The sequence below is a fragment of the Electrophorus electricus genome, chromosome 8 (genome assembly GCF_041902795.1).
Source record: "Electrophorus electricus isolate QZ-2024a chromosome 8, ASM4190279v1, whole genome shotgun sequence".
Lineage (NCBI taxonomy): Eukaryota > Metazoa > Chordata > Actinopteri > Gymnotiformes > Gymnotidae > Electrophorus > Electrophorus electricus.
This window is the reverse complement of record NC_137504.1, coordinates 33,995,001-34,018,388: the sequence shown is the minus strand read 5'-3', so window position 1 is coordinate 34,018,388 and position 23,388 is coordinate 33,995,001. Positions and strand designations below refer to the sequence as shown.

Sequence of the window (23,388 nt, the reverse complement as noted above, 5' to 3'; positions counted from 1 at the left end):
TGTGTTTTTTTCTGTTCACTGAATGTCTGAATGGATGTATGTTTGGATGTTTTTGAAAGCTCGTATCTGTATGTACGTGGGTATCGCCGTTGTTTTGTTTTTCTGTTTATGTCATCCCTAGCCTCTCCGTTCTAGCTTGCTTCCCGTTTGCCCGCATGCTTTTGTTTCTCAGGGATCTTCATACTCTCCGTATCGGTAAACTGACCCTGGACTGCTACGGCACCTACGACTTTGGATTTGCCCTTTTAATAACTCTGGCTTACCGCTCACTATGGCAGAATGTGGTGAGACTGATTCAAAGGGGTTCATTTTTCCATCAGAACTTCCAGACTGTAGTATCTAAGGAACCGTACATCATCTGATTGTAGTATCTAAGGAACCATACATTGCCTGATTGTAGTATCTAAGGAACCGTACATCGCCTGATTGTAGTATCTAAGGAACCATACATTGCCTGATTGTAGCATCTAAGGAACCGTACATCGCCTGATTGTAGTATCTAGGGAACCGTACATTGTCTGATTGTAGTATCTAGGGAACCGTACATCGTCTGATTGTAGTATCTAAGGAACCGTACATCGTCTGATTGTAGTATCTAAGGAACCATACATTGCCTGATTGTAGTATCTAAGGAACCGTATATCGCCTGATTGTAGTATCTAAGGAACCATACATTGCCTGATTGTAGTATCTAAGGAACCGTATATCGCCTGATTGTAGTATCTAAGGAACCATACATTGCCTGATTGTAGTATCTAAGGAACCGTACATCGCCTGATTGTAGTATCTAGGGAACCGTACATCGTCTGATTGTAGTATCTAGGGAACCGTACATCGTCTGATTGTAGTATCTAAGGAACCGTACATCGTCTGATTGTAGTATCTAAGGAACCATACATTGCCTGATTGTAGTATCTAAGGAACCGTATATCGCCTGATTTTAGTATCTAAGGAACCATACATTGCCTGATTGTAGTATCTAAGGAACCGTACATCGCCTGATTGTAGTATCTAGGGAACCGTACATCGTCTGATTGTAGTATCTAGGGAACCGTACATCGTCTGATTGTAGTATCTAAGGAACCGTACATCGTCTGATTGTAGTATCTAAGGAACCGTACATCGTCTGATTGTAGTATCTAAGGAACCGTACATCGCATGATTGTAGTATCTAAGCAAACGCATGCCCAAACATTTCAAAATAACACAATGACAAGACATTATCATTTATGATTATAATTTATTGATTTATTATCCTCTCTTCAAACTGAAGACTGAGATTGTAAGATGTATGGAAACATGAAAACATCACTTAAGAACATACATATATACATATATTAAAAACATACAGAAGAATTACAGAATGACTTTTTCTTTAAATACATAGTCCAACACAATACTTAACTGAGCATGTTTTTTATTTATAGAAGCATTACATATTAGATAAAGGTTATTTAATATATACAGTATCTGCTTATGGTTTTTCCAGCCTTAAAAGCAATTTAATCTACTGCTTTATACTGGTCTTAAGACAATTATATATTGTGATAGCATATAATACATATAAAAAGAATTAAAGTAAAATCCCTCTTCATGTTGTTAGACTCAGTCTATGTGAGAATTTCTTCAAGATGGAGAAACATCATAGTGGACGGCCTCACGAATCTGCTTAGGAGAGCATTTAAAAGTCAGCGAAAAGGGCACATGTCCAAACCTTTGACTAGTAGCGTGCCATGGATCTGGACACACACACACGCACACACTCTCACACACACACTCTCACACACACACACACACACACACTCTCACACACACACTCTCACACACACACACACACACACACACACACACACACACACACACACACTCTCACACACACACACACACACACACACACACACTCTCACACACACACACACACACACACACTTGAGTGAACTGCTTGCTCTAGCTTTCTTCCACACTGTTTTCTTTCCATCAGTAGCGTACATGTTTGTCTCATCTATCGTCTCACCTTTGTTCCACCTGCCTTGTCCTTTCTGTGTGTTGCGTCATCGGGCGTCCTGGACAGCGTGGTCTGTTCAGCTGATGAAAAGACATTTTCCTCTTCACACCATGGCAGGTCTCAACACGGACATCAGATGCACACTGAATGAATCGCTGTGAACCACCATAACCTGGTGGCCCCATTTTTCCATGATCTAGTTCAGATTTATTTTCTTACTGTTTGATCAACACTGTAAAGTATCCATTTGGTTATCAGCATTTGTGCTACATTGCCAGTCACTTTAGAATGAAAATGTGAATACAAGCACTGTTATTTTTCTGTAAACAGCGCCACACAGGTCATTTCAAAACAGGCAGGTAACCGAAGAAATGGCAACCTGAGGAGACCACAGAAACATCTCATCTGACTGTAGATACACAGGTGCCTCGGGAAAACAGATGGTGTCAGAATCTCATCATGATTTCAGGAGTTTCACACTGAGAGAGCAGACATGAAGAGAAGGAGAAACCAAAAGAGAGTAAAAGAGAGACAAAGAATGAGAAAAAAATGAGAAAGAAGGAGGCACAATGAGAAACTGAAGAGACAGCAATCGAGAGTAAAGAGAGATAGAGGCTGAAGGAGAGAAAAGTGACGAGACAGAGAAGAGAGTGAAGAGAAAATTCAGTTTTTACTGTTCTCATTACTGATTTTGTCTAATTATTGTCACTTTTTAAACTTTTATTGTTTTATGTACAACAGAATTGGTATCATCATATTTAGCTTCAAACTATTCAGCAAAATTGCACCTGACAGTTATGCCAAAAAAGCTACTTGGTATTGAACTGAAAATTGAGAGAGAATGAGAGAGAAAGAATGTAGGAGAAACCAAGTGAACTACAGAGACAGAGAGAAAGAAGGAGAGACAGAATAAAGCAGAGACAGAGTGAAGGAGAAAGACAATGATGAGAGTGAGACAGAGAACGAGAGAGACAGAGAGAAAGAGAGAGAGAGGGAGCGAGAGAGAGAGAGGGAGAGAGAGAGAGAGAGAGAGAGAGGGAGAGAGAGAGACAGAGAGAAAGAGAGAGACTAACTTCCGTGGTAAGTCTACACTACACAGTATAGCCTCTCACTGTTATATCCTGTCAGTGCATCTGCTGTTAATACTGGTTTTGTTTTAGCATGTTTATTCTTTATTATCATTTTATTAATTATAACCATTATTGTCATAATTAACGTAAAATCATTAGTTATTTTTACAGAATATGTACATCCCCAAATGTGTACCTGATATGATAGCCGTGCCAATAAAGTGACCTTGAACTGAACTGAGAGTGAAGGAGAGAGAGAGAGAGAGATGCAGAAAGAGAATGAGAGTGGAAGAGACAGAGTGAAGTAGAGAGAGAAAGTAGGAGAGAGAGGTAAAGAGAGTGAGAGTGGGAATGAGAGAGAGAGAGAGGGAGAGGGAGAGAGAGGGGGAGAGAGGGAGAGAGAGGGAGAGAGAGAGAGAGAGAGAGAGAGAGAGAGAGAGAGTGGGAGGGTTGCTATAAGAGATTTGGGCCCCATTTTCCTAAGTGCTTTCACAGTCAAGCCACTGACACCCTTGTCTGAGTACAGCCCAATTATATTTGAATAGAGCACTTATGAATGACAACTGTGAGAAGAGGAGGAGAACACATGAGCGCGCCATCCTCCAGACACGCTCCAGCCAGTGTGGAAAAACGTGGACGTGAAACTCCAAATCCCACCAGGAAATCCAGCCACCTCTGCACCCCTCCCCCAACACTCCCAGGGTTTGGACGCCGCTGTGGAGAGAATCTCTGTATCTGTGTGTCCACAGCCTGAGCATCTACCCTGACTGAAAATAAAAACAAACCAGAGAACACACCATCTGACAAATAAAAGCACAATCAGACAAATAAAAGCACGCACAGTCTGACAAAAACACAACCTGACAAATAAAAGAACGCACAGTCTGACAAATAAAAACACAATCTGACAAATGAAAGAACGCACAGTCTGACAAATAAAAACACAATCTGACAAATAAAAGAACGCACAGTCTGACAAATAAAAACACAATCTGACAAATGAAAGAACGCAGTCTGACAAATAAAAACACAATCTGAAAAAATGGTTTGATCAAGACTAAAACCCAGAAAAGCAGGCATCTCAGATGGCACTCTAAATGAAGGATTGAAAACCACTGACCCTAAATTCAATCAAGATATTCTAGCAAATACAACATAAAGCATGTCAAACCCAGGCTGCTGGGTCAGCTGGTACTGAGACTAACTAACCTACTGACCACAGTAAAGTTTCAGAGTAAACTCTCAAATTTTGAAATACTCCCCCAGTCTAAAATCGTCCTCAGAGAAGGAAACACAGCACCTCTCTCTACAGAATATGTGGCATCATGTCAGTGTCTGAGAGACAGTGAGGAACACAAGCTACACTAACACACCTCTCACTGTATAATAATAACTGTAATGGTTAATATATTCAGTTACTAGTGATTTGTTTCTAGTTTACTGCAATTTATCGCCATGTTTTTACTTTTATTATTATTTTGTTCTCATTATTATCATGTTCATCCCTTTGGCCAAATTGTGCCTGACAGTCGTGCTAATAAATCTACCTTGAACTGAACTGTTTTTATTACTGTTTCTGTTTTGTCTCGTTTATTGTCATGTATTTTTACTTCTTTCTCATTTTTTAAATGACTGTTTTGTTACAATTTGCTTTGGTAAAATTGTACCTGGTATAGACATGCTAATAAAACAACCTTGAACTTAACAGAATTTAATGGAGAGAGAGAGACTGAAGGAGAATGACAGGAATGAGGGAGTGAAGGAGAGACTAAAAGAGAGAGAATAAGAGTGAGCGGGTGAAGAGACTACGTGCAACTGAAAGATGGCAGCAGTGTAGCGGATGCTGAGCTCCTGGTGGGCAGTGATGAGGAGGCGGGGCTGTGGTGGTGAGGAGGCGGGGCTGTGGTGGTGAGGAGGTGGGCCTCTGGTGGTGAGGAGGCGGGGCTGTGGTGGTGACGAGGCGGGGCTGTGGTGGTGAGGAGGTGGGCCTCTGGTGGTGAGGAGGCGGGGCTGTGGTGGTGAGGAGGTGGGCCTCTGGTGGTGAGGAGGCGGGGCTCTGGTGGTGAGGAGGCGGGGCTGTGGTGGTGAGGAGGTGGGCCTCTGGTGGTGAGGAGGCGGGGCTGTGGTGGTGAGGAGGTGGGCCTCTGGTGGTGAGGAGGCGGGGCTGTGGTGGTGACGAGGCGGGGCTGTAGCAGCAGTGGTGGTGTGTGGAGGCGGGGCTGTGGCACTGAGGAGGCGGGGCAGTCAGGCCTGCTGGCAGCCCACGACCTTTCCCCTGCGCCCCACCAGGGGGAGCCACGTGAGCTCTGCGCGGAAGCTGTGGTTGAGCCAGCAGTAGATGAAGGGGTTGTAACAGGTGGAGCTCATGGCCAACCAGTGGAAGCTGAAGTAGATGGCGTTGTTGGCCTGGATCACCCTGCTGGACAGCAGCACCACGTAGCAGTTGAGTGGGAACCAGCAGATGGCGAACACCACCACCACTGCCACCATCATCTTCATCGTCATCTTCTTCCTCCTGCGGTGAGCCACCGTTTGCGCCAGTGTCACGTCGCCGATGGCGTTCCGCATCCACAGCTTCTTCGCCATGACAACGTAGGCCACGGAGATTATCGTCAGAGGTAACATGTAGAGAAGGATGAAGGTAGCGAGGTCGAGGTACTTCCAGAAGAGGTCAGAGGGGCGGGGGAAGCTAGGCAAACACACCACCCTTACAGACCTGTCCCTACAGAGAGAGAGAACACACCACCCTTACAGACCTGTCCCTACAGAGAGAGAGAGAACACACCACCCTTACAGACCTGTCCCTACAGAGAGAGAGAGAACACACCACCCTTACAGACCTGTCCCTACAGAGAGAGAGAACACACCACCCTTACAGACCTGTCCCTACAGAGAGAGAGAGAACACACCACCCTTACAGACCTGTCCCTACAGAGAGAGAGAGAACACACCACCCTTACAGACCTGTCCCTACAGAGAGAGAGAGAACACACCACCCTTACAGACCTGTCCCTACAGAGAGAGAGAGAGAGAGAGAACACACCACCCTTACAGACCTGTCCCTACAGAGAGAGAGAACACACCACCCTTACAGACCTGTCCCTACAGAGAGAGAGAGAACACACCACCCTTACAGACCTGTCCCTACAGAGAGAGAGAGAACACACCACCCTTACAGACCTGTCCCTACAGAGAGAGAGAGAGAGAGAGAACACACCACCCTTACAGACCTGTCCCTACAGAGAGAGAGAACACACCACCCTTACAGACCTGTCCCTACAGAGAGAGAGAGAGAGAGAACACACCACCCTTACAGACCTGTCCCTAGAGAGAGAGAGAGAGAGAACACACCACCCTTACAGACCTGTCCCTACAGAGAGAGAGAGAGAGAGAGAACACACCACCCTTACAGACCTGTCCCTACAGAGAGAGAGAGAACACACCACCCTTACAGACCTGTCCCTACAGAGAGAGAGAGAGAGAGAACACACCACCCTTACAGACCTGTCCCTACAGAGAGAGAGAGAGAACACACCACCCTTACAGACCTGTCCCTACAGAGAGAGAGAACACACCACCCTTACAGACCTGTCCCTACAGAGAGAGAGAGAACACACCACCCTTACAGACCTGTCCCTACAGAGAGAGAGAGAGAGAGAACACACCACCCTTACAGACCTGTCCCTACAGAGAGAGAGAGAGAACACACCACCCTTACAGACCTGTCCCTACAGAGAGAGAGAACACACCACCCTTACAGACCTGTCCCTACAGAGAGAGAGAGAACACACCACCCTTACAGACCTGTCCCTACAGAGAGAGAGAGAACACACCACCCTTACAGACCTGTCCCTACAGAGAGAGAGAGAGAACACACCACCCTTACAGACCTGTCCCTACAGAGAGAGAGAGAGAGAGAGAGAGAACACACCACCCTTACAGACCTGTCCCTACAGAGAGAGAGAGAGAACACACCACCCTTACAGACCTGTCCCTACAGAGAGAGAGAGAGAGAGAACACACCACCCTTACAGACCTGTCCCTAGAGAGAGAGAGAGAGAGAACACACCACCCTTACAGACCTGTCCCTACAGAGAGAGAGAGAGAGAACACACCACCCTTACAGACCTGTCCCTGCAGAGAGAGAGAACACACCACCCTTACAGACCTGTCCCTACAGAGAGAGAGAGAACACACCACCCTTACAGACCTGTCCCTACAGAGAGAGAGCGAGAGAGAACACACCACCCTTACAGACCTGTCCCTACAGAGAGAGAGAGAACACACCACCCTTACAGACCTGTCCCTACAGAGAGAGAGAGAGAGAGAACACACCACCCTTACAGACCTGTCCCTACAGAGAGAGAGAGAGAGAGAACACACCACCCTTACAGACCTGTCCCTACAGAGAGAGAGAGAACACACCACCCTTACAGACCTGTCCCTACAGAGAGAGAGAGAGAGAGAGAGAACACACCACCCTTACAGACCTGTCCCTACAGAGAGAGAGAGAACACACCACCCTTACAGACCTGTCCCTACAGAGAGAGAGAGAGAGAGAACACACCACCCTTACAGACCTGTCCCTACAGAGAGAGAGAGAACACACCACCCTTACAGACCTGTCCCTACAGAGAGAGAGAGAACACACCACCCTTACAGACCTGTCCCTACAGAGAGGGGGGTGTAAGAGTGACAGAACACATACAGCAACATTGGGAACTAATGTGACAGCACAGGGTGAGAGCAGGACTGAGGGGGAAAGTGAGAGATGCCACAATCACATGATTACAGTAATTCACACGACAGACTGCTCCTTTCAGCAAGGGGACACCGAGGACCACCAGTCCAATTCAACTGTTCCGCTCCGGCTTTGGTCCCACGCCATCTGCATGCTGTGCTAGGAAATCTGTTCGTACATTCTGATGAAGTCAATAATTAATGTGTTCTGAGCACTTGCATTTCAGCACTCGGGGGGTCTTTCAAAATTTATTTATTTTTTTTTACATCAACACAATGGAGATCTATGATAGCAGTTTCAGATGGAACTTTTCAGTCCAGTGCTCTCCCTCTCTCTCTCTCTCTCTTTCTCTCTCTCTCTCGTTCTCTCTCTTTCTCTCTCTCTCTCTCCCTCTCTCTCTCTCTCTCTTTCTTTCTCTCTCTCTCTCTCTCTCTCTCTCTCTCTCTCTCTCTCTCTCACACACACACACACACACACCCCACCTTGGGGCAGATGTGAGTGTATAAAGTGTTAATCTTATTTGAGCTCTTATGCTGAGGTCTGCAACACGTTACAAATCATTAGGTTTTCACGGCAGGGAAAACCATGCTGTTAGATCGGCCTTTTTTCATGAAATCTTCCATGATTTTCCATGAAATGCAGGAAAAATGGGGGAAAAGGAGCAGACACGTGCCTTAACTGCATGCTAGAGATCATCAGTATCGTCACGTGCAGAGCTACATTAGTTTTAAAAAATGCACCGTCAGCAACTTCTAGCCTTGACTCTGCTGTTTAAGTGCTTGTTAATAGTTCTGAATATTCACCACCTAGTTTCTAATTAATGTTAAATGCAGGTAACTATCAAAATGACTTTCCTTACATGTAGTTATGATGAACACTGTTGGGTGTTTTGATCATTAGTTAACTATTGAACATAACTGACGCCACATCTCTCTCTGTTTCTATCATGTTTCGCAGCGTGTTCACGTTTAGCACCATAACATGGTGGGTATGTACATTTTCCTAAATTCTTGTTTAATGTCTTTTCTTCTTCTTTTTTAGAGATATGTAACGATGCAGAATGGCTAGTCACTACCATGCTTGTGCCAGTGACTGCCCTTTCAGGTTCATGTAAAACAGGTGATATTCACAAATGTATTCAGTAGTTTGGAAAGATGCATGTTATACGGTATTTCAAAAGCCATCAGTGTAGGAGTGTGTGTTCCACCCATGATCGGGGCAGGAGTGTGTGTTCCACCCATGATCAGGGCAGGAGGGTGTGTTCCACCCATGACCGGGGCAGGAGTGTGTGTTCCACCCATGATCGGGGCAGGAGGGTGTGTTCCACCCATGACCGGGGCAGGAGTGTGTGTTCCACCCATGACCGGGGCAGGAGTGTGTGTTCCACCCATGATCGGGGCAGGAGGGTGTGTTCCACCCATGACCGGGGCAGGAGTGTGTGTTCCACCCATGATCGGGGCAGGAGGGTGTGTTCCACCCATGACTGGGGCAGGAGGGTGTGTTCCACCCATGACCGGGGCAGGAGTGTGTGTTCCACCCATGATCGGGGCAGGAGGGTGTGTTCCACCCATGACCGGGGCAGGAGTGTGTGTTCCACCCATGATCGGGGCAGGAGGGTGTGTTCCACCCATGATCGGGGCAGGAGTGTGTGTTCCATCCATGACCGGGGCAGGAGGGTGTGTTCCACCCATGATCGGGGCAGGAGTGTGTGTTATTACATTTGTACATATTACAAATCTAAGCCAAAAAGTATTTAGTTATTGTTTAATGGGCCCATGTTAACACCATTAACATGCATGTTAAGTTATTAAAAGTGAAGTATTTATTTAGTATTTAAATGGACTGCTTTAACATGTGTATGTTAAGTAATTAAAAGTGAAGTATTTATTTAGTGTTTAATGGACTGCTTTAACAGGTGTAAGTACGCTAAGTAATTAAAAGTGAAGTATTTATTTAGTATTTAAATGGACTGCTTTAACATGTGTAAGTATATTAAGTAATTAAAAGTGAAGTATTTATTTAGTGTTTAATGGACTGCTTTAACATGTGTAAGTATGTTAAGTAATTAAAAGTGAAGTATTTATTTAGTGTTTAATGGACTGCTTTAACATGTGTAAGTATGTTAAGTAATTAAAAGTGAAGTATTTATTTAGTGTTTAATGGACTGCTTTAACATGTATTGTAACGTTGCCCGAGAGCTGCAGGGCGTGGAACAGCACGCACAGACTCCCTCGACATTGTGAAACATTTAATGACACGACATGCAACAGATAACGGTGGCACTCACGCAACATCAGCAATGAACACAGACACACCTAACACTAATGATAAAGATTGTTACAAACACAGGCTAGACAAACATGGACACTAACGTATGTTCTGATTGACACACAAACAAAGACCAACGGCGAGGCACGCACTGACAGGGTTTAAATAGACACACACCCACTAACCCCGTACAGGTGCGCGCCTTCATGGGGGACTGGCTACAAACACGAGCGAACCTCCCTGCATGTGGCAGGCTGTACCACGTGACTCGTGGTGGGGAGTGTCCCGTTACATGTATAAGTATGTTAAGTAATTAAAAGTGAAGTATTTATGTAGTATTTAAATGGACTGCTTTAACATGTGTAAGTATGTTTCAGGAGAAAAGCCCTCTTTAATGAAGTGTATGCTAAGAGTTAAGGACATTTCTAGCCAGAATGAGGTATGCAGAATTTTAAGGACTATAATAATATACATTATTGCAAACGATTTTAATTTCATCACAATAATAGCCAAGGAACTCCAGACCACAGCACAGACTGCAGCACAGACCTCACCACAGACTGCAGCACAGACCTCACCACAGAGTGCAGCACAGACCGCAGCAGACTGCAGCACAGACCGTAGCACAGACTGCAGCACAGACCTCACCACAGACTGCAGCACAGACCGCAGCAGACTGCAGCACAGACCGTAGCACAGACCTCACCACAGACTGCAGCACAGACCTCAGCACAGACCGCAGCACAGACCTCACCACAGACTGCAGCACAGACCGCAGCAGACTGCAGCACAGACCTCACCACAGACTGCAGCACAGACCGCAGCACAGACTGCAGCACAGACTGCAGCACAGACCTCACCACAGACTGCAGCACAGACGGTAGCACAGACTGCAGCACAGACCTCACCACAGACTGCAGCACAGACCTCACCACAGACTGCAGCACAGACCGCAGCACAGACTGCAGCACAGACCTCACCACAGACTGCAGCACAGACCTCACCACAGACTGCAGCACAGACCGCAGCAGACTGCAGCACAGACCGTAGCACAGACCTCACCACAGACTGCAGCACAGACCTCAGCACAGACCGCAGCACAGACCTCACCACAGACTGCAGCACAGACCGCAGCAGACTGCAGCACAGACCTCACCACAGACTGCAGCACAGACCGCAGCACAGACTGCAGCACAGACCTCACCACAGACTGCAGCACAGACGGTAGCACAGACTGCAGCACAGACCTCACCACAGACTGCAGCACAGACCTCACCACAGACTGCAGCACAGACCGCAGCACAGACTGCAGCACAGACCTCACCACAGACTGCAGCACAGACCTCACCACAGACTGCAGCACAGACCGCAGCAGACTGCAGCACAGACCGTAGCACAGACCTCACCACAGACTGCAGCACAGACCGCAGCAGACTGCAGCACAGACTGCAGCACAGACCTCACCACAGACTGCAGCACAGACGGTAGCACAGACTGCAGCACAGACCTCACCACAGACTGCAGCACAGACCTCACCACAGACTGCAGCACAGACCGCAGCACAGACTGCAGCACAGACCTCACCACAGACTGCAGCACAGACCTCACCACAGACTGCAGCACAGACCGCAGCAGACTGCAGCACAGACTGCAGCACAGACCTCACCACAGACTGCAGCACAGACGGTAGCACAGACTGCAGCACAGACCTCACCACAGACTGCAGCACAGACTGCAGCACAGACCGCAGCACAGACTGCAGCACAGACCGCAGCACAGACTGCAGCACAGACCTCACCACAGACTGCAGCACAGACCTCACCACAGACTGCAGCACAGATCTCAACAGACCGCAGCACATACAGTAGCACAGACCTCAGCACAGACCGCAGCACAGACTGCAGCACAGACCGCAGCACAGACATTAGCACAGACCTCAGCACAGACCTCAGCACAGACATTAGCACAGACCGCAGCACAGACCTCAGCACAGACCGCAGCACAGACCGCAGCACAGACCGCAGCACAGACAGTAGCACAGACCGCAGCACAGACCTCAGCACAGACAGTAGCACAGACTGCAGCACAGACCTCAGCACAGACAGTAGCACAGACTGCAGCACAGACCTCAGCACAGTGAGTGTAGAGATTTTGAACAGTTGTACAGCTGAACCAGGTTGTCTAGAGAAGGAGGATGAGAACAGCACATGGGATCTGAACAGGGGAACCTGGCCAGGGACCCGCCTTGATCTGTGGGACTAGTCGTGCAGGGTGTGGAGGCAGACTGGATCTCAGAAGAAATTGCAGGTTTGGGGAAGAGATCTAATGTATTTATTTTTAAAAATAAAGACAGTAAATGCAGACCAGAACAAACAGGTATTATTTTGCTCTTACTGTTTTTGTATTGCTTTGGTTTATTTGTAAATTACATTAACATGTTACATTTGAACTTTTTAAAAAACATTATATTAAAAAAAATGCATAATAATCAGATATGTTTTGTGTTTAACATAATTAAGTATGCTTTATTTTAGGACTATCTGGCCCTACATTTAAAGTACTGTGATAACTAAAAGTGAGTCTTTTTAATAGATGCTTGTTTTCTGAAAGTAATATTTTAAGTTAAAGGACAAAAATTATAGAGATGGTAAAAAAAATTATATACATGGTGATACATGGATAAGACCTTTTTATGGATAAGACCAACTATTTTCATATTTTATGTTGTGCCCACAGATATTTTTTACTCCCAGAGCAATTCTGGATTTTTTACAGTGATATCACGTAGTATTTTCCATGGTGATGGTAGGAGGTAATCATAGTTTCTTACATTACTATGAGACAAGGAATGGATCGTCTGATGCGCAGTCTACGTCTTTCCAGTGTGTTCTTCACCCTTATTTCACTTCTGTTACACTGTGCTCACATGCCTGGAGAGATGCATTACTTTTAAAAAATGTTATTTTAGATAATAGTAAAAACATGAGATTTTATTGCAGTTTTGAATAGTGCAACTAAAATCTGGATTTCAATGCACGAAAACTTTAAGTGCTACAACTTATTATGAAATCCAACATAAATAATTAATTATGGTACAATTCATTAGGATTAATACTCCTTACTATATCACTTCAGAAGAGAAGTGGTTCTCTAACTATATTAAGTGCACTTCCAGTTTTAAGCTTATTTTTGAACGATCTGTACTTGTTCACTTTCAAATTGAAGTAGACACTTGGGCCAAGACATCCATTCACATCCAGGCTTATTTGTCCATCATTTGGGTTCCATTTCAACTTATCAAATATAGAAGAAAATATCAAAAAACAAAAAGCACCTTTTATTTTGGGGTGTATAATGTGTATGTGGATGCTGAAGATTCAGCTTCAGTCTACATACAGCTCTACATTTCCTGATCCATCAGGGTCTTGTCAAATAAACCAAACACTTTTGAGCGTATACATGAAATTATTCAGCAGCTACACAGTATTTTCCAGTAGGTGTATTCAGTATGGGATTTCTGGCAAAAGGTTGCTGGTAGACAGCTGAAAATCTGTAAGCAGGTACTTATATTAGTCCTAAGAAATTTGATGTTGATAGATGTACTGTGAATATTTTAAGAACATTCGATGCTATCAAGTGATTTATTTGATTATGCCTGATGCTACAGGGCACTGGTGCAGTAGGAAGTTTACTCTTGTTTCAGTCAAAGTATGTCAGTTAAAGTTTCTCTTGTGCATCTGACATCGTGATGTCCATGCTTTGACGTTTATTATGTCGTGATTTCCATGCTATGACGTCTATGACATCGTGATGTCCATGCTATGTTTATGATGTTGTGATTTCCATGCTATGACATCTATGACGTCATGACGTCCATGCTATGGCGTTTATGATGTTGTGATTTCCATGCTATGACGTCTATGACGTCATGATGTCCTTGCTATGACGTCTATGACGTTGTGATGTCCATGCTATGACGTCTATGACGTCATGATGTCCTTGCTATGACGTCTATGACGTTGTGATGTCCATGCTATGACGTTTATGATGTTGTGATTTCCATGCTATGATGTCTATGATGTCATGATGTCCATGCTTTGATGTTTATGATGTTGTTATTTCCATGCTATGATATCTATGGCTTTCCCCATTTTTCTCCTGAACTTGAGCCGCCATTTTCTATTGTTATGGTGATGCAAAAAGAAAGCAAGTCTAATGCAAGATAAAAATATATCTTGAACAAGTAATGACCAAGTAACATGTAATTTTAGATGCAAAATGATCTACCTCAGTTGGCCAAATTGTATTAATATTTTTGTAAATTCACTGAACCAACCAGCTATCGCTAAGTCCTGCTAACGTTAACAAGTTTTAAATTAGCATAACATTTTTGGTAGGTTTTTGCTGGTTTTGTGAAAAATGTTTATATTTACAGTTAACTGTAGTGTAACACTTCTAGTAACATTAATAGCCCAGTGATACTTTAGCTGGTCAGTAGCTATTACACTTGTTCTCTGCTGCTACACCAGTTTTGCTTGCGAGACTGGGCCATGAACTAGCTAAAAAGCCTTTTTGTTCTTTAGCGAATGAAAAGAAACTTGTGTAGAGGACTCTCATGGTGAAATACTGTAACTGAAAGTTGTGTATTTATTTTGTGTACTGGTATAGCTGCTTAGAAGCACACAGTTAGCAATACTGCTAAAGCTAAAGCTTACGTTTGCTCAGAATTCGGGGGTTTATGCATGCCGCTGTGTCTTCCTGCGGAATTAGAAAGGGCTGTCGTCGTGTTTACAAGGGAGCGGATGGTGATAAATGCTTGCTGTGTGAAAACTCCAGTTATAAATCACTTGGTGGTTACTGTTAAGCCAGTGTAATAATGAGCCGTTGTGAAAGTTTTTCAACTGGCGAAAAAAAGACTCAGTTTAATCCTTAAACTGTTACCAAGTGATGTAATGCGCCGTGATGGCCATGTGTAATAGAACCTAACTGCACACAACTCAAGTTCGACATTAAAGAGAAATTTCACTGTGCCTGATATATTAAATGTACTTTAAATATTTTTCTCATAAGTATTTTCCTGGACTGACAGTGAAATTCATGCCTGGGACTACTGATTGGACTACTCACGGTAAGTTATGGAGGTTCTCACACGCATGATACGGCTTAGTTCAAGCAGAATGCAGTGATGCAGTGCAATCGACTGTGGCTCTCTGCAAGCAGAATGCAGTGATGCAGTGCAATCGACTGGGGCTCTCTGCAAGCAGAATGCAGTGATGCAGTGCAATCGACTGTGGCTCTCTGCAAGCAGAATGCAGTGATGCAGTGCAACTGTGGCTCTCTGCACAGGACTGAACTGAAAACAAAGGGGAAGTGCAGGTGATGTGGTGGCATCACCTGCACTTGACAATTTTAACTTTAGCTTCACCAACATCTAGTAATGTAGCTGGCCTAATAGTTTTGCTAAAATTGGCCCTTTTCTCTCCCTATTACTCAAAAGACTGTTAGCCAAGTATTACCAGATCATGGATGGTGGATTGACCTGTCAGTACTTGTAAAGATAGCCAGTGCATTCTGTAAGACAAACCCTGTGAAAATAGCAGTCGTGATAAAGGTTTGCTTTTCACTGCTTGGAGGCAAAAGGCTTATTATAAGAAAAACTTTAATGTAGTTGAACCAGTGAAGCATATGAGCATATGAATCAAGGAATATCTAGTTCAACAGTAATATGCATGTAAGCGCATCTTGATAAAAGGACACACAAAATATCACAGATTTATACTAGTTCTGTAAAAGGGAGATATTCTCTACTGCAAGAACAAGCCTAGTTAGACTGTAATATTTTCTCCACAAAGAACTCATCTCATACAAAATCTACTGCCTAGTAAACATTAAACAACATATTGGATCAAAAACATTTTTGTAAAGTAATTAAGATTTGTTATTACGAATGAGTTCATTGTTAAAAGTTAAAGCTTTTAACTTTAACCAATATGACTTTCATTTTTCTTTTGTAAATATCATATTGAACAAATAAACTCTAATTCTCTCCAACTATCCAACTAAGACAAAGCTAGAGTGTTTAATGAACTAAGTAATAAACACATGTATACTTGACTGTATAATTAAAAAAAATGTAAGATTCATTTCAACTGAAATGTCTGCAGATTATACATAATCGGGGGCCAAAATAATGAACCTGCCAAAATAATAATAGGTCTGATTAATATCAAACTTTTCTGGTGTCATATCTTGGTGTGTATCTTTAAATTACCTTGTCCCTTTTACCGCATCTTAATATGCGACCTTGACAATCGTGAGGTGTTTGGCTGAATCCTGTACCAAATCCACACAGTCTGATAGTCTGATAGTCCGATCACTTTTGGCATCCTTCATAATCTGTGGAGGTAGATAATAGTTTTGTGATCTGTTCAGGCTTCTGCATAATCTCAGAGTTATTCCAGACTAAGACTGGGGCTTTCACATTTCTGTTCCTTTCCTAGTGCATTACTGCATAACAACAAAAAGTAATTCCTGGTTTGTTTGTTTGTTTGGGAGGGGGGGGTTGAAATGTACCCTACTGTAGGACTCTAGAGCAGAGGATGCTTGGAAGGACCTGGAGCAGTTCACCATCGCAGGGTTGGTCATTCGGAAGCAGGGGAAGGACTGCAGGAGCCACCTGAAGACATTGGCATTGGAACTGGAGTTGGGATTGGAACTGGAGTTGGCATTGGTATTGGTATTGGCATTGGCATTGAGGGCATGACAGTGTTGCATGGACTGACCTCAGCCGCCTCAGTCTGGGCCCTGATTCTGGGTTTCGCATATGTACTTACCCTAGCTTAGCCAAAACACCTTCCTTGTACCTTTGAAGTGCTGTACGGCAGATTTCAGAGTGTGCACTAAGGACAATCACTGATGTGTCTTGCTTCACTGGACCAAAAGAAATGACCTATTGCCAAGTCATGGAAGCACAGTGGTGTTTGTGAAACATAAACTGGGCCTCTTTTCAGACGTTGGGCCTTTATTATTATTAACGTTTATATAGAACCTTTCTCATTCTCAAGGACACTTTACAGACAAATATCAGCTTTTATAATCACACACTGATGAGATGTGGCAGCTAATGTGCACACAGTGTACTCTCTAACAGAAACCACAGCCCCCTGGGGTACTGCACCAGGTGCAGGGGAAGGGGAGGAAGTTCAGACCAGGACAGAGCTCCAGCCATGCACATATTCACACACACAGTGTGTATATACATCGTACACACAATTTAGTGTATCCAGTCAACCTAACCTCCATGTGTTTTTACTGTGGGAGGAAACCCACTCAGACCCAGAGAACATGGAAACCCCACCCTGATAGAGACACAAACCCACACAGACACAGAGAACATGGAAACCCCACCCAGATAGAGACACAAACCCACACAGACACAGAGAACATGGAAACTCCACCCAGAGAACATGGAAACTCCACCCAGATGAAGACACAAACCCACACAGACACAGAGAACATGGAAACCCCACCCAGATAGAGACACAAACCCACACAGACACAGAGAACATGGAAACCCCACCCAGATAGAGACACAAACCCACACAGACACAGAGAACATGGAAACTCCACCCAGAGAACATGGAAACTCCACCCAGATAAAGACACAAACCCACACAGACACAGAGAACATGGAAACTCCACCCAGATGAAGACACAAACCCACACAGACACAGAGAACATGGAAACTCCAGCCAGATGGAGACACAAACCCACACAGACAACATGGAAACTCCACCCAGAGAACATGGAAACCCCACCCAGATAGAGACACAAACCCACACAGACATAGAGAACATGGAAACCCCACCCTGATAGAGACACAAACCCACACAGACACAGAGAACATGGAAACTCCACCCAGAGAACATGGAAACTCCACCCAGATGAAGACACAAACCCACACAGACACAGAGAACATGGAAACGCCACCCAGAGAACATGGAAACTCCACCCAGATAGCAAATCAAACCCACACAGACAACATGGAAACTCCACCCAGATAGATACTTAAACCCAAGACCCCAGCGCTGAGAGGCAAACGTTCTAACCACCAAGCCATCGTGCTGTCTGATATATTTTATATGTTCCAAGAAATAAAATAAACATTTCTCATGCCATAATGTGAAAAGCTTTCACACTGATTTTGCCAGTTTTCTGCCAAACAAGTTCATTCATGTTTCATTTCAGTTTTGGCGTATTCCAAAAACAGTTGCAGAAAACTGTAGAGTAGAAGCTTTGTTAGTGGTTCCAGCTCACAAGAAGAACTGACTGTAGTGTTATGTCAGTTTTATGTGTTACGTCTGTTGACTACAAATGTGCACAGATAACCTCACTGCTGCCAATTTTTCAAGATCATACTATAGCATGTATATTATTAGCATCCTATAGCATAGAACTGGGCGATATGGCAAAAAAATATGACCATGATATTTTTTCTCATATCGATCAATGTCAGTATTTATCACGATATATCATTTTATAATGCTGCTACATATGTGCATGTTGTATCAATGAAACTATGCTTGTTACAGCCTTGATTCTTTTTAATTGCTTTTCATATGGGGTAATGGTGCAAAAGATTACACAATTTACTGTTGCTTTGGTACAGTAAGCAGAGCTATAATTTGGAAGGTATAACATGGGCTGCAATTTCACACTGTGCGTGTGGTGGCCCTGTAAAAGATGTGTTGTTTTTCCCATCTTGGTTTGCACTGACCAATGACATATTTTGCATCTTAATCCATGTGTCATCACTTTTCAGACATCTAAGCTTCCATATAACTGATATCTTGGTAACTTTTTGTCAACACTTAAATCATCTTCCGAAAATATCGTGAGTTCACTTTCATGCCACTCGCTGGCTCCACTCATTTTGTCCTAGTTTTCAAAGCTTGCTGGGCGTGTACTTTAATGTTGTCAGATGACCGCGCTGCATACTGCACTTCCTCACAGTGCAGGTCTGTTTTTCATCCTTTTTCTTTTTATCGCTTGAATCATGGAGAATAAAAACTCTTTTACTTTACCGACAGTGTCACAATTAGCATGTTACATTATTAGCATACTCTAGCATGTACGTTATTAGCATACTTTAGCATGTACGTTATTAGCATACTTTAGCATGTACGTTATTAGCATACTTTAGCATACTTTAGCATGTACGTTATTAGCATACTTTAGCATGTACAGTATTAGCATACTATCGCATGTATTTTATTTTTTGAAACACATTTCTTTCCATGAAACCAATGGTTTTGATTGGTAGAGAAACATGAAACTTGAAAGGATGAAATATACTTTTTGTCACGGTAGGCGCCCCTTTTCATTGATCACATGGTACAGCCCACCAAGTGGGAGTTCACTATTGGCTTTGTTGATTGTGACGTGTGTCTTGTTTGTAACCACGCCCCTATCTTTAGCACACGCCTGCACCCAGTTCTTTGTTTTATTTACATATGTTCACGTTCATGTTCGCTGTTCCGCGCTCGCTGTATTCACACTGCTCTGGATTGTTAACTGTCAGTGCCATTAACATTTATTGTTTATCATTTGTTTCTAATGTTAATTAAATGTCTGTCTGTGTCGACAGCAGTCTGCGTGTCCTGCTCCTTGCCCTGCGGCACTCGGGCTGTCAGACTTTTAAGTAGGACAGCAACGGATTTTGTCTTAAAAATTAATAATCTTCTGATTTTCCTAATTAGTCTTTGTAATTTTCTCAATTAATCCAGCACAATTAACTAACAGTAATAATCAGCAGATTAATAAATAATGATAATATTCTTTAATTGCAGTACAAATACCTGCTGTGTAAGGTCCAGGATGAGATCATGGAATCTCTTGTCAAACCAGCAGTTTCAGTTTGCTAACACAGAAGACTAACAGAAACAGAACGTATTCACATTTGAGGAGCTGGAACCAGAGAAAGTTCGGTAGTTCTGGCTACAGAAACATTTGGGGACATTAATTGATCATCAATACAGGTGCTGAATAATTATATCAGTCTTGATTTATAAATGGACTTCTCATTTCTGCTGTACATTCCAGAATGACTCCATACTTAATATAAAGTCAACTATGTTCAGTTAAGAAACACAGTTTAAATCAATTTGACTGTAATGCTTTGAGCTACACCGGCAGCAGGCAGGATGATGCTTAAAGACCTTTTCATCTACACTCTAAGTGGTTTTTAGTTTTCATATCAGGCATTCAATTACACTGTTCAGTTGCAAAATCTTTGCTGGCTGAAAGACTGTGTGTGTGTGATGTGTATGTAGAGTGGGCATATAAAAAGGTACAATCCTGGGAGAAATTGCATGGCTAAAAGTGGCAGGAATGTTGTGGCACATCTGCTTGTTTGGTAGTCAGCTATCACACAATTAAACTTTAAATCAAAGGCTTGAACATGGAATTTTGACAATATTCCTGACCATGATCTATTTTTGCTCCAACATCAAATGTTGGACTCATTCCGGTCTATTTCTTTCATTTGAGCATCTGCTGCAATTGTGAGCCAAACAGATGCGTTTCCTCCTCAAAAGTTCCTCACACAGCCTGAAGTCCAGACCTATGAACAGGAGCCAGGGAGAACATGCACAGCCTTTCTTTACCTTCCAAGAGGCGGACTGATTGAGGAGGAGCTTGTCAATGTCTTCTCTGTTGCAGGATGTGGAGTCATCAAGCTTTGGGGACATTTAAAGGTTTAGAGAGACTTTTTTTTTTTGTTTGCACCCACACCATCCACACAACACACCCACCAGTCAGGTGCCAGAGACAAACGTCCACACAAATAATTTAGCCATTAATGCGCTATACTGAAAATAACAAAAAAACAACCAGAAAAAAACCCTGATACTAAAATAATTAAAAGAAAACAATTATTCATTCATGTCTTGTAAAACTGGTGGCCCACTTTATTTAATCTGAGTATATTTGTGTGGAAAAAAGCTTTGCTTTGGTCACCATTTGTTCTGTCGGTCAATAAATACCCATGTTGAAAAATCACAACTGAATTTCAAACACTCCTTCCAGAGCAAGTATTCCCAAGTCAGGCTGGAATAAACTATAAGTCTACACCTGAGTGCTCAAGCGTTTATCTGCTCTTTCCTCAAAGTCACAGAATATCTGTGTGTTTGACAATATTTGGGTACATCTAGCCTGGACTCACTATCATAGCTAGCTACATATTTAAATGTTATTTAATAAATGCCATGAATTAGACTATTTGTCTTCTTAAACCTGTGAAATCTATTGAAACTAGGACTGTGAAATTAATAAATTTTTCCTGTGAAGTGGGCAGGGCTCTACTTATTAGATGTATGTTCTCTGGTCATGAACTGGACTGACCAAGCGCACCCAGCTGGGTCAGGGCTGAACTCTGAATGAACTTACCTGCCAAACTGACAAGATAAAGGATTCGTGCCTTGGAGCAGGATCTAGGGGTGGTGGAGGTACCAGACATACTGGCTGAAATGAGTCAAGGACTGCAGTGCTCGTGGGTTTTTTAGCTGAGGACAGCGTTTACCTGGTATGGCCCATCATAAAAAAAACAAAAAAAAAACAGCACAAATGCAGACCACCAGCTTAGCAGAACGACGCTGACCTCTGCACTGCAGAACTGACCAATAGGGGGTGCAATGCATTAGGATTTGAGCTTTCCCATTCCCAACACCCAGTTCCTCATCATATTCCTCACTCAAACCCACTCACTGTGGTGGTTTTTACATTTTCTTGAGTGAAGCTTAAACCAGTGCCCAGTCGAATGTTCCTCACCCAAACTCGAAGCGGAACAGCGTTTGGTAGATGGCGTGTGGCAGAGAGAAGCAGGTGGCCATCACCCAGATCACGCTGACCCAGACCATGCCCTGGAAGCAGGACATTCGCTGCTTCATTGGGTGCATCACTACCTGGTGGGAGAATGCACCAATCAGCAACCAGACCTACATTCCCAATCAGCATAAGTATACATAAACGTTGACTATTCTAATGAGTGGTTAATTTATGTGTTTGTATTTGTAGCAGAAAACAAAGTTCCCTTTAAGGTGCTTAGGCATTATTACACAGTGTGGCGGAGATATTATACAGCCAGATTTATGCATACATATTTTGGCAGAAATGCTGAGGTATTAACAGTAGTCCCTGCGGCATACCGCGTAGGCTGAACATGTCTACACGGTGAAATGGTTCAGGCTGTGTTCTCGTTCTGCTCCAGCACACCGGTTTTGAAATGAGACAATAGGTGGAAGCTTTGATTTATGCACATGAGCTAAGAAAAGCGCTAGAGTGGGTTCTAGATGCAGCGTTGGCATCTGGGATGCATTGCTGTGGTCTCTGTTGACCATTTTACTGTCAGTTTATAGCATTTACATACTGATGAATAATATGCAAATACAGAGAGGTGAACACAACGACCATACAGAATCCTCTGGCCAAAAACAGACACAACAATAAATAAAACATTTCTGTTCGAATCAGAGGTTTGTTTTACATTCTGCAGTTTTTTTGCATTATCAGTATAAATACATAAAAGTTATGTTGTGATGAACAGGTGGAGGGGAAACGTTTGTAAACACTGTTTACATACATTTTAAAACATGAATTAACCTTTACTCTCCTTTTAGAGTTTACTTGCCTTGTTTTTAGTCTTTACTCATATGCACTTAATAAAATAATGTCAATAAAAGTAGGTCAAATTCAACAAATAAATCTAGAGTTGATTTACTCCACTCCACCCCCAGTTCTAGTCATCTAACCTACAACTATGAACATTAGGACGCATTTTCACTGTGCCCCCTGATAACAATGACATGTGTGTATTCCAACAGTAAATATTCCATCTTATTTTGCATCCTTTACTAAGGATATCCAAGTCAATTTCAAATAAGCTACTGTACTTAAAGTCAGATATAACCAAAGAGTTAATGTGATGTTATCTGGTGAGATAGTTATCTAACATAGCTAGCTATGACAAGGGTAAGTGAGGAAATACGAAATTGTACTAATAATCAGCGACTCCGTATGAAGAGATGTCGTAAATAAAAGAACTCTGTTTTACGGAGATGTTTTTGAGAAGTTTGTAGAAGTAACGCTAGTACGTCAGCAAAACTGAGTGAAAGCAAACAGCAGAAGGTGACCACAAACTGAAAACTTAACACCAAACCTGCACTGAAAGATAAATTAATTGTACCAAACTCCATGCAGCAAGTTACATCTTTCACTTGAAGTGTGTACTACTTTAATTAGTAAATTAA

General features: G+C 43.2%; 1 protein-coding gene and 1 long non-coding RNA gene across 2 annotated transcripts in view; both read right to left on the bottom strand.

The window, feature by feature from the left end:
- Positions 1-1,220: 1,220 nt before the first annotated feature.
- On the bottom strand, positions 1,221-5,056 carry LOC145659004 (uncharacterized). Its single transcript, XR_014124955.1, has 2 exons — positions 2,015-5,056; positions 1,221-1,665 (listed from the first exon to the last, which is right to left on the bottom strand). It is a non-coding gene; the product is annotated as an uncharacterized LOC145659004 (long non-coding RNA).
- Positions 5,057-5,115: 59 nt separating this feature from the next.
- Positions 5,116-23,388, bottom strand: part of gpr83 (G protein-coupled receptor 83) — a 35,805-nt gene continuing 17,532 nt past the window's right edge. Inside the window, exons 3-4 of the mRNA XM_081720228.1 lie at positions 21,911-22,044; positions 5,116-5,797 (exon numbers count right to left, since the gene is read on the bottom strand). Of these exons, the coding sequence (XP_081576354.1) occupies positions 5,320-5,797; positions 21,911-22,044 (612 nt within the window). The 3' untranslated portion in view covers positions 5,116-5,319. The remainder of the gene's footprint in view (positions 5,798-21,910; positions 22,045-23,388) is intronic.